At 42.6% G+C, this 12,085-nt stretch overlaps 1 protein-coding gene across 1 annotated transcript; it reads left to right on the plus strand.

The window, feature by feature from the left end:
• The first annotated feature begins 277 nt into the window (after positions 1 to 277).
• Positions 278 to 12,085, plus strand: EIF3L (eukaryotic translation initiation factor 3 subunit L). The gene is made up of 13 exons (XM_077339493.1): positions 278 to 436; positions 736 to 784; positions 2,338 to 2,548; positions 3,184 to 3,263; positions 4,579 to 4,640; positions 4,823 to 4,892; positions 5,196 to 5,269; positions 5,844 to 6,015; positions 6,997 to 7,151; positions 7,403 to 7,573; positions 8,736 to 9,233; positions 10,673 to 10,753; positions 11,894 to 12,085. The coding sequence occupies exons 1-13, from the start codon at positions 407 to 409 to the stop codon at positions 11,930 to 11,932; spliced, it is 1,692 nt and encodes a 563-aa protein (XP_077195608.1). The 5' UTR covers positions 278 to 406; the 3' UTR covers positions 11,933 to 12,085.

The raw sequence follows: 12,085 nt of genomic DNA on the forward strand, positions 1-12,085 counted from the left end.
ATAGCGCTTAATTTTAAATAGGTGCTGTCATTACTGGAGGCACCTTTTCCGACGTTAAGGTTTTTAATCTAAAATATAATAATAATGCTTTATATTCTGTTTTGCATCTGTATGTCTAGGCTACTCCTTGCAGCCCTAGTTCCTAGCCCTATTCAGACCCTCCCCCCCTCCCCCCGATATATATCCCGTCCAATCCAAGAATATTCCACGACAGCAACTACTATCCCCGCCCCCCATCAGATCCTGTCTAGTTCTCTGTTCCTGCCCGGCGCGTGTTCCCGTCTGCTTCCGGCCTTTGCCGGAAATAGGGCAGTTGCTGGTCGGAGCGCTTTCTCTGTCGCACCGCCGCTCTCCTAGTCGGTCCCTTCGCCGCGTGGGCTCCTCGTCGCTCCGTGCTGAGCCCCCCATGTCCTATCCGATGGATGACTACGATGAGGTACCAGCTGCGACGACGGACTCTCGGGCCGCTGGGCCGCGAATGGGAGCGCCAAGCCGCCTTGCCTGCTCTAGCCGGCCTTATGGGCTGAAGTAGCCGGTCGGAGGCCTAGTTGTAGGGGAAGGATGGAGCCGGGCCGCGGGATTTGCTTCCGCTTTGGGCAGGAGGAGGGTGGAGGATTTCTGTTGGTGGGGTGGATAATCTGTCGCTGCGTCCGGGACCCGCAATCTTGTTGCTCTGATCCTTGACGGGGAGGAGTGCCGGATCTGCTGGACTAACTCTCATTTCTCTGTTTTCAGGGGTCCTATGATCCTTATACTTATCCAGGTGACTATGATATGCACACAGGTGAGTCCTTGCTGTCATGTTGGTCGTGATTCTGCTTCAAGGCGATTGTTTTGTGGAGGTAGAACTTTGGCTAAATGCTAGACCCTCTATTGTATAGAAGTAGCTTAGTTGTAGTTTCTGTATCAGAGTTATATGGTAAAGCAAAGAATATACGCTTAACATAATTTTCCAGCATGGGCTACTACTAAGAGAAACAAACTGTATTTAAATTCAAGCAGATAGCTGTGTTGGGCTGAAATCACACAACAAAACTGGAGTCCAGTGGCACCTTTAAGGCCAACAAAGATTTATGCAAGCACACCTTGAATAAATCTTTGTTGGTCTTAAAGATGCCATTGGACTCCAACTTTATTTAGTTGGGCAACTATTCATTTTCATGGGGGGAAACTTGGGATAGATCTGAGTGAAACAACCCTGAATTGTTATTAAGTTTGCAATCTTGTGTATTGTGGATACAATGGGCCTTTTGGCTTGTTTGGATTTTAACATGGAAGATGCATTTTTCTCATCAAGATGCCATGTCTGAGAAATGTAGTGATTTCTCATTTGTAGAGGTTATTTCTGTGCTCCGGCTAGGATAACAGATCCCCAGGTGTGGCCTTACCTTCTCCCAGAATTATAATCTCCCCAAACTTTACTTTCTCAGGGTACTGCCCTCAAATATCCAGGAATTTCCCAAACCAGAGTTGGTAAACCTGGTTCTAGTACTCTCCCTTGATACATATGTGAATATTTCAAAGTGTTAAGTCACATATGCCTAAAAGGAAAGAAAGTTTTAACTGACATCCGCCTTTCATGTCTGGGATTCTTTTTAAAGCATTACTGTTCTGTTTCTTGTTTTGATGTGGATAGCCCAGGATAGTCTGATCTCGTCAGATCTCAGAAGCAAAACAGGGTGGGCCCTGGCTAATATTTGGATGGGAGATGACCAAAGAATATTAGGGTTAGTATAAAGAGGCAGGCAATGGCAAACCACCCCTGAATGCCTCTTGTTTTGAAAATTCTACAGAGTCTTCATGTCAGCTGCAATTGGATGGCAAGAAAAAGAAATTTCTGCCGCTTCATAGCAAAGATGCTTGCTTTTACTTTCATACTGTTTAAATAATTAAGGCAAAAAAGATTGTTTTGTCTACTATTTATGTGGCCTAAAAAAAGATTGGCGTTTCAGGGTAAACCATTGCAATGTTTCATAATTCTGTTAAAAAAAAAAAAAAAAAGGGTTTGTGTGCCATACCCCCCTAGGAAAAAAAAACATCAAGTACAAGCTTGAGCATAAGCAAACATCAATCAATCCCTTCCCAGTTCAGGTGGCATTTTTGGTTATCAAAGCAATACAAAATGGCATCCAGTAGTGGCCATCACTGTTTAAAGGAGGAGGTAAGGAAGGAGAGAAATGGAGCTGGAGCCAGCCAGTGTAAAAAGGGAAGGGACAAGAAGCCCAACGGAGGGAAAGATGAGAGCAGTGAGCTGCAATTTCTTTGACATTCACAAAAAGAAGTATGTTCTTACCTCTCAAGAATTTTAATATTGTTGGTTTCTCTTGTATCTGACAGGAGATCCAAAACAGGATCTAGCTTATGAACGACAATATGAGCAGCAAACTTACCAGGTGATTCCAGAAGTGATCAAAAACTTTATCCAGTATTTTCATAAGACTGTGTCTGATCTGATTGATCAAAAAGTGTATGAGCTACAGGCCAGTCGTGTATCTAGTGATGTCATCGACCAGAAAGTATATGAAATCCAGGACATTTATGAAAACAGGTATGACTTTAGTCTTTTTTGTGAAGTTTAGGGATGACAAGTATATTAACGGTATCACTGAATACTGTTAACACTTGAGAGATTTTATAATTGATTGAAAAATATGCACTTGAATGCACACAACAGCTCAGGTTGAAAATATGAGAAGTAACTGAATATTTTGAAAACAGTTGTCTTATAGCATTTTGCAAAGTTACTGCTGTCTCGAACAATTGAAGTCAGTGGGCTTGGCTCTCTGTAGGATGGTGCTGCTGGTTTGTCTGACACTGATCTTGTTGAGAGCCATACTGTGGCAGCTTATCTCCAAGTTCTCAGCAATTTTTCCCCTCAGTCCTTCAACCTGATATCTTTTCAATTTATTAATAACTGCAAATTATGGACCTTGATTTAGCCAAAAGCTGTGGAACCTGTTTTTCCATTCTTCTCTGTTGAGGTCTGTTCAGTTTTCACAGATACATACATTGGAAGGCTAGTTTCTGACTCCCGTCTTTACTGTTTATAATTGTGGATTTATTCATTCAATAAAACGAGAAGCAGGAAAAGCAACTTTTAATTGTTGCTTACCATTGTTACATCTTAATCTTTCTGGTATTTAAGAGTGAAGCACTAAACACTGTTTTGTCTCTGTGTTGCAGCTGGACCAAGCTGACAGAAAGGTTCTTCAAAAACACACCATGGCCAGAGGCTGAGGCTATTGCTCCGCAGGTTGGAAATGGTACATATTTTCTGTCTACATCTGTTTTGCTGAAGAGGGAGACAGAAATTGTGTCTTACCCTGGAAATTCCATGTTTTTAAAGTCTGCATTAATATGAAGAAACTCAGAGAGACAAGCTGAATTGAACATGGCTTCTCTAATCCAGTGCAAATTATGTTGGTGGGTGCTTTTTTCCTGCCTTTTTTGCCACACCTGGCAGCCATATGTGAACATATTTTCATGTTAACGGTATTTTGGCCCTCAGAGAACGGTCTGGCTATCTGACAGCCTCCAAAGCAAAAAGTTTTCATTGTGACCTTATTTATTTCACTGTGACATTATAGATGATGTACTATTGAATAGCAGGTACAGCCAAACAAATTACAGTGTTTGCATCTTTGTGGGATGAACCAAACTGAAGTCCTGTCGCATAATTTTGCTTTTTTTGGGGGGGGGGCATGCTCTATGTTGGACAGAAACTGCTTATTTGAGGTAAATCTGCTGATTAACTTTTTGCCTTCCATGTATATGACAAATTTCTAACTAACTTGCAGCCCTATCTTATGCATGTTTACTTGAAGGTGGGTTCCTCTGAGCCATGGGGCTTATTCCCTAGTAAGCATATGTAGAACTACAGACTTAGTGGCAAATTGACATTGTCTGATGTTGAGTGTTGTTTACACAAATGGTTTTGATAACGTGTGTTGTTGCCTTGGGTTATAGAAATGTAACTTTGACTTGAAGCTGCTGATTGTGTTTAACTGCATTTGGTCACATCGGTAATACTGTGTTTGGCTGTATTGCAGTGATCAGTTGAAGTTAACCTGACTAAAAACAGGTAGAAAAGAGGGGGGATGGGGTGAGGTAGAGATCCAAAGCAACTACTGGGCATTCTTTAGATATGTAGGGCCAGTGCAAACTTACAAATGGACTTCAAGCAGTTGTTTCTGCTGAGCTGTTGTAAAATCTTTAGGTTACACTGAAAGGGCCTTTTGAGATTAACGTTTTCCTCTTGGTGTAGTGGTTAGGAGTGTGGACTTCTAATCTGGCGAGCTGGTTTGATTCTGTGCCCCCCCCCCCCCACATGCAACCAGCTGGGTGACTTTGGCTCGCCACAGCATTGATAAAGCTGTTCCGACTGAGCAGTAATATCAGGGCTCTCTCAGCCTCACCCACCTCACAGGGTGTCTGTTGTGGGGATAGGAAAGGGAAGGCAAATGTAAGCTGCTTTGAGACTTCTTCGGGGAGAGAAAAGTGGCATATAAGAACCAACTCTTCTTTCACCTTGAGAGAGACTGGCCAGCCTTTGTTTACCGGTTTGCTTTTTCTCTGCAGATGCGGTCTTCCTGATCTTATACAAAGAACTGTATTACAGGCACATCTATGCTAAAGTCAGTGTGAGTATCAGATTTTTTTCTGATTGGAAATAAAGTTTGCTGGTTCCATTGCTATGTCTACCATGGAACTATTGCTGTGTGTTCTCGAGAAGATTTTGGTTTTTCTTTTAAGTCATGTGTACCTCCAGTGCTTGAAGCCTGAAACAATATAATTATTCTACTTTTAATTTTTTCCTGCGCAGGGTGGTCCATCCTTGGAACAGAGATTTGAATCTTACTACAACTACTGCAATCTATTCAACTACATTCTTAGTGAGTTACTAGAATTTAACTGCTAGTATATCAAAATGGGGTTACCTTTATACACTTATTTGCTTCATTGGGTCTTCACTAGGTTATAGGTTGGTACTTCTTAGCATGCTTAACTGTTTTGCTCAACACAACACCAGTTGAGCTGGACAGCCTCAAGTCACAGTGCAGAAATTTGGCAGAAAGCCTGCAGGATCCTAAGGAAACTCCCCATTCCTTTCCTCAGCTCCTGTTTATCTATGACATGAAAATTTGCTTATAGGAGTTCTGCCGTTACATATATTCCTCTGTGATGTTATCTTATAGATGCAGATGGCCCAGCTCCCCTGGAACTGCCCAATCAGTGGCTCTGGGATATCATTGATGAATTTATATATCAGGTATGATAGCTGGTTTTCAAGGTTGTATTTATGCACCCTGTTTTTTAAGGTTAGAAAGTCTGTAGGTCAGATATATTAAAAGTCCATAGATCAAGGTGGTTTTTTCTACAGAGCCTCCAGTTGTCTTTTAGGGGTAGCTTATGTTCCTTGTCCACCTATTTTCTGGTACTCCTCCCTATATATTGGACATATACAATTATATTCTTTGGACTTTTGCATATCCAAGTATTCCTCATCTAGATTTCTTTATGAAGAATGTAAACACACAGGAGATTAAATGTCCAGTCCAGTGATTTTGAGGGTAGGATTATTGATTAGTATGATCCCATAAAGTATTTGTTCCCATGCCAGTTTCTCTATAATTCAGCTTGTGATTAACATACTTTTGTGTTGGTTTTTCTGCTGTATTAAGAGCATAATCTTTAACTAAACTGCATTTTGGTATGGAGTTTTATCTCTGGTGTTTTGAGTTTGGGGCATTTATGCATGTATGTTAATAAAATTGCCTTCTTCCGCCCAGGCAGCACTTGTATGGTGACACTGCTTTCTCATGTATGTTTCTCCTCCTGGACAGTTCCAGTCCTTCAGTCAGTACCGCTGCAAAACAGCCAAAAAATCTGAGGAAGAGATTGATTTCTTGCGTTCAAACCCCAAGATCTGGAATGTCCACAGCGTCCTCAATGTGCTGCACTCTCTTGTGGACAAATCCAACATCAATCGACAGCTAGAGGTCTACACGAGTGGAGGTAATGAGAAGAAGGCAGTGTTGCATATTGTGAAGTGGTTATTCTCAGTCCCAGCCTGACCCCAGATCTAGGCTAGCTGAAAGATATTAGTTGATTTGCATGAAACAACTGCCTGAGTCATTCCCTAAACATTTATTGTGGGTCCTTCGATCAGTTCTTTATGCCAGCAATGAGAGGCTCTGAGCTATTCTCCTCACCTTCTATTTGGTTGATACTTACAGCATAATATGTAATTCTGTTAAATTAATTTAAACCCCACTCCTTTCATTTACAGGGTGCTAAGTAAGTCTAAATGCATGGTTTTAGCTCTTTCATAGATAGAGCTGAAAGAAACGTTTGGTTTCGAACATTGGAAGCAGTCTAAAGGGTAATTCATCTTGATTGGTTCCCTCTGCTTTCAGCACAAACAGCTCAGTGAGGCTTCCTCCATCAAGTGTACTTAAGGCTACATATTTGAAAGGGTGCCCAATTAGCAATAGCGGGTCTCACTATGGTAGTGATGCAAGAATAGAACCAGAGGTTGGTATTCATTTTAGACAGATTTAAAATTGGTAATGTCCAGATGGGAGTAGCTGATAACTTGAAGGCATCAGTAGAGCCAGTACCTTTTTCAAGTGCTGCACACCAATTTTTGCTAGTTTTCTTTGGGTCACAGAACTCTTGATTGTAACTTCTCTGTACTAGATGAGTCCAGTTGCACTGTTATCCATACTGCTACTACTACTAGTTATTAGTATTAGTATTATTATATCCCACCATCCACGGCAAGCCGTCTCCTGGCAGGTTACATAATAAGCCCACATAAAATACAACTCCCATTAAAAAACCCTTAAAACTATCATCCTCTATGTCTGCTTGATCATGAACCAGTATAACATGCAGGGGAGAAAAAGAACAGATGTAATCTTCATCTCTGCCGTAGTATGGCCAAGAGCCCTTTCAAATTTCAATTAACAGTATTCCTTCAACCTTTTGCTCTAGGTGACCCTGAGAGTGTGGCCGGGGAGTATGGCCGTCATTCCCTGTATAAGATGCTGGGCTACTTTAGTCTTGTCGGTCTGCTGCGTCTCCATTCCCTGCTGGGAGATTACTACCAGGCCATCAAAGTTTTGGAGAACATTGAACTTAACAAAAAGGTAATAGAAGTTCAGCCTTAAATTGTTTCATGCATTCCAGCAGTCAATACACGCCCTGTAAGAAAAGTTCCTTTCCTACCCCCCCTTCCCAGCTCAGAAGGGCATTAGGCAGCTGATGAGGCTCATACATGGTTCTCTCTTTTGCTGTCCTGTGGGTCTAATGTAGCATCTCTTTAGAACGTCCTTGGAGGCTGGAAAGAACTGTTAATCGCTGAGTTTTTCATTTGCCTTCCTTTTCCTTCCCGTCCCAGAGCATGTATTCTCGAGTGCCTGAGTGCCAGGTCACTACCTATTACTATGTGGGTTTTGCTTACCTCATGATGCGACGCTACCAAGATGCTATCCGTGTCTTTGCCAATATCCTCCTGTATATTCAGAGGACCAAGAGCATGTTCCAGAGGACAACCTACAAATATGAGATGGTAAGATGCCCTGTGGCCCTTTCCTGGTGCTCTTCATGTGCCATTTGATGAACAACTGGGTGGAATCTTAATCACTGCTGATCCTGTTAGGTCTTTCCTCTCAAGTATGTTGCCCTAGGAGGTATCTTGCAGATGCTGCCTTATAAATTCTGTACTGAAAGTCGTCTTCACTGAGGGGGCCATAAAATGTTCTCAAAAAATCTGGAATGTAGTCAGAAAACAGAGGATACAAGAAATGCTGTTTCCAAGAGATTGATTGTGATGGGAATTAAACACACCTGCAGATGCCACTGCTTGAGAAATTGGCACTTACTAGCTGCTTCAAGCCCATTAGGAAAAAGGGAGATCTTTTCCCCCACTGGGACCTAAAAACAGGCACTGAATACAAAGGGAAGGGTTAACTGCCCCCCCCCCCAGCCCTTCTTCCAGTTAGGAAGCACAATGGCGATTTCCAGGAGAACTAAAGACAGTGGTGATCATAACGCTGTCTTATCCAGGTAATCCCTTGAAAATGATGTTAATTGTAGCTGCCACTTTGCTAGCCATGTTGTATGCTTCTTGCATCCATTTTGTTAGTACCTTCAGTTAAGCCTCTTTCAGCTACAGTTTTTATAGTGCTCTGCCACCAAACTCATTCAGAAGCATAAAGCATTTTAGGAACAAGCTTCTCAAGTCTCTGCAGTGGCTACTTCAAATTTAGTCTTCATCTTCAAGACTTTGTTTTATTAATCAGTCTCTTGCTACATTTGCCTGTGTTCCGTATTGGGCCCTAGATGCCAACTGCTCTGTGTATCTGTGTGAAAGGCAGAGGAGAAAAACTTCAGCTTCCCTTTTGTTGTACCATGGGCTGCAGTGACCCCTGTGATATCAGCAGTGTGGGCAGTGACAATGGGCATGGCTTATGCCTGTCATTCTGGAGCCACAAAGTGATCATCTGGGTTGCTTCCAGTGCATGTGGCTAAGTGCATCTCTTGTCTCTCCCCTTGCTTTTTGTTTGTAGATTTTTGATTGATGTTGCTGTTTTCTTTGGCACTCCAGTCAGGAAGGAAGCCTGAGCTAGCGACAACCATCACTTTATTGTTCTTTGTGTTGTGTTGATGCTCTTTTGCATATAGAAGGCTCAGAATTGCATGTTTCTAACACAGTTTCTTTTGCATTTCAGATTAACAAGCAAAATGAGCAGATGCACGCCCTCCTGGCGATTGCGCTCACCATGTACCCTATGCGCATAGATGAAAGCATTCACCTGCAGCTTAGAGAGAAGTATGGGGACAAGATGCTGCGCATGCAGAAGGGAGACCCCCAAATATATGAAGAGCTCTTTAGCTATGCCTGCCCCAAGTTCCTTTCTCCCGTGGTCCCCAACTATGACAATGTACATCCCAACTACCACAAGGAGCCTTTCCTGCAGCAGCTGAAAGTCTTTGCCGATGAAGTTCAGCAGCAAGCTCAGCTCTCCACCATCCGCAGTTTTCTAAAGCTCTACACCACTATGCCGGTCGCCAAGCTGGCTGGCTTCCTGGACCTCACCGAGCAGGAATTCCGCATCCAGCTGCTGGTCTTCAAGCACAAGATGAAGAACCTGGTCTGGACAAGCGGGATCTCTGCCCTGGATGGGGAGTTCCAGTCGGCCTCCGAGGTGGACTTCTATATTGACAAGGTCTGTCACCTCTCTTCATCCAGAGTTGGGAGTTCAGGCTGTATAATTCTTAGAACTTTCATCTCCAGGCAGCTGTCTGGAGGCCTTGGAGAAGGATTTGCTCTCCATTTGAGGAAGGTGTTCTGAGATTGAGGAAAACAGGAATGATAATGGGAACTTTGGCCTCACAGGCATTTGGTTTGTAGTGCAACCTGGCACATGAGATACATTATCTTTCCATATCAGCAGATGCAAATACTTACATTCAAAGTGAGGCTTTTTGCAGCTCTTGCCAAAGCTTTGCATACTGCTACTGTTCTCCTTGGTTCAATTTTTCCTTATTTGTCTATTGCAGATACATTCTATTAAATAGATAATGGTCACTCATGCCACCTTTTTCTAATTCCATGTGCTTTGTGTCATCTGGGCAACAAACACTTTATCCGTTCTTAGTGTAGTGGTTAAGAGAGGCGGCCTCTAACCTGAAGAACTGGATTTGATTCCCAACTCTCCCACATGCAGCCAGCAGGTTGACCTTAGGCTAGTCACACTCCTGATAGTTCTGTTCTCATAGAGCAGTTTCTCTCAGAGCTCTCTCAGCTCCACCTACCTCGCAAGTGTCCATTGTGGGGAGAGGAAGGGAAGGGTTTTGTAAGCCGCTTTGAGGCTCCTTCAGGTAGTAAAAAGTGGAGTATGAAAACCAGCTCTTCTTTTAAGGGAAGAATGAAGTCTTGCATTTATGTGAATTGAATTTCTTGAAGAGCACTTACAACACAGTCCTAAGCAGTTGCTCTCATGTAAGTCTGTGGAAGTCAGTGGGCTTAGCACAGTGTAACTGCCTAGGATTCCACTGTTCCACCTGTTTCCCCCCCCCCCCCTTCATGGATCTGTTTATGTTCCCCGTGTGGGTGGTACATATAACACTTTTATTCCACCAGCTTTGTCCATTTTTTGTATGAGAATGTTGCATGAGCATCAGTTCAGGGTGGCATATATAGTTTCTTCCTCCCTTGCAATACTGTTTAATTTTCATCCATACATTTGGATTTCTTCCCCTGCTGCACACACAAGATTAATCTATGCAGTTTTAGAAAAATTACATTTGGAGGTATGCTACTTGGTTGTGACTGTACTACAGGTTGGACACTGGTCTACGTAAGAGACACTAATAGCTTTAGAGAACCTATAATCTCTCTTCATTTTTAAAACAAGTAGTGTCTAATAGGAGGAATAAATTCACATAGTAATTATCTGTCTCAGATGGTGAGGACATTCATTGGAACTCATAGGCCTACATACTTGCTGACTTTTATTGATTATTATTATTATTATATATATATATATGGAGGAACAAAAGCTGAAAAATAGCTCCAACCCGAAACTATATTAAACCTAACACTGAGCAGTTCCCTGTTAGCAGATATGGGCTGCTCTTTACTGTTGTCTGTCTCTCTCGGCAGGACATGATCCACATTGCAGACACAAAGGTGGCTCGCCGCTACGGTGACTTCTTCATCCGTCAGATTCATAAATTCGAGGAGGTGAGCTGCTGGGTGAATGGGTGGAGGGCAGCTAGCTAAAACAACCTGTGTCTTCAAGAATTTGAGAGGTGAGGTAAAACACCCGTACGTAGCCTTTCTGCCTTTGCTTCAGAAGGATGGGTTTATTGTATTTTTTGTATGAGAATGTTGCATGAGCATCAGTTGCTCCCAGTATCAGGGCCCTGAATTTAGAAGCAAAAAGGCCAATGTGGGCATCCGGCTGTGAGAGGAGAGAGTTCTCCAAAAGTGACATATACTACCTCGTGTTTCCTGCAGCTTGCAAGGGGTTATGTAGTGTGGTTTCCCAGCAGAGGTCACCCAAGCACCAGAAGCCCATCTAGGGATCTTGCCCAATAGAACAAGCATTCTGTGAGGACAATGGCTATGCTGTTCTTTTCACTCCTAGTGTTTATGACCTTCTGAATTTAATTAACAGAAGCAGTAGGTGTAGGGCATGGCTGGAAAAACACCTTTCCAGATATTGGCTGGGCATCACCTGGGATACTGTGTTTTTTCCTCCATAACTAAAATGTAAGAATTCAGGATTCAGACAGAGTTCGAGGAACATGCATCAAGCACTCAGAAAATTAGAGGGAGCTGGTCCTATGTAGTCTAGAATAAGGAATTTGGAGATTGTAAGGAAGAGGTGTTTTCAGATTTCTATAAAGCACCCAAAAGGGGGAGAAAACTTGAGGAGTGAAAGTGAAGCAATAGATACCGATGGTGTTCAGCTCCTTTGGACTAATGATTGGACTGGTTAAAGTCAGGAAATCAATAATAGCATGGAACAAACTGCATAAGGAAATGGTTTGATTTCTCTGGAGGCTATTAAGATGTCGTACAAGAACCATTCAGGAGCAATATAGTTCTAAGGAATCTTGGTGTGGATTTGATTACTGATTACCCTTGAAATCCTTTCTGGCATAAATGATGGTACAGACTTCCAGCTGGGGCTAAAAATTCTCCATCTTGGTAGTGTCTGTAAGTGGGTTAGATTTAATTATCTGCCTTAACCGCACTCAGCATGCTGACAGGATGAATGATTAGTCATGTCATTGTCCTGACTGAACAATAGCTTCAGGTTATGCATACTTGTGTTCCCCTAGAACCTTTTTGTAATTAGGTGTATGTCTCTTTCAGCTGAATCGGACCCTGAAGAAGATGGGCCAAAGACCTTGAAAGTCACCTTGAACTATTCTCAAGCTGGAGTGGGAGGGAACATGATCTAGGAATTCTTGCATTTCCTGTAGTTCTGTGCCATTTTGACTTGGGAGGCCAGATGGCTCAGCTCATACAAAGGACTGAGAAATCTAATTAAAAGAGCAAAATCTG

The sequence above is a fragment of the Paroedura picta genome, chromosome 5 (assembly GCF_049243985.1).
Source record: "Paroedura picta isolate Pp20150507F chromosome 5, Ppicta_v3.0, whole genome shotgun sequence".
Taxonomy (NCBI): Eukaryota; Metazoa; Chordata; class Lepidosauria; order Squamata; family Gekkonidae; genus Paroedura; species Paroedura picta.

Coding starts and splice junctions, on each gene's coding strand:
- EIF3L (XM_077339493.1), top strand. CDS start 407: ATGTCCTATCCGATGGATGACTACGATGAG. Junction 6,016..6,996: donor AGAGGTCTACACGAGTGGAG/GTAATGAGAAGA, acceptor CTTTTGCTCTAG/GTGACCCTGAGAGTGTGGCC. Junction 7,152..7,402: donor ACATTGAACTTAACAAAAAG/GTAATAGAAGTT, acceptor TTCCCGTCCCAG/AGCATGTATTCTCGAGTGCC.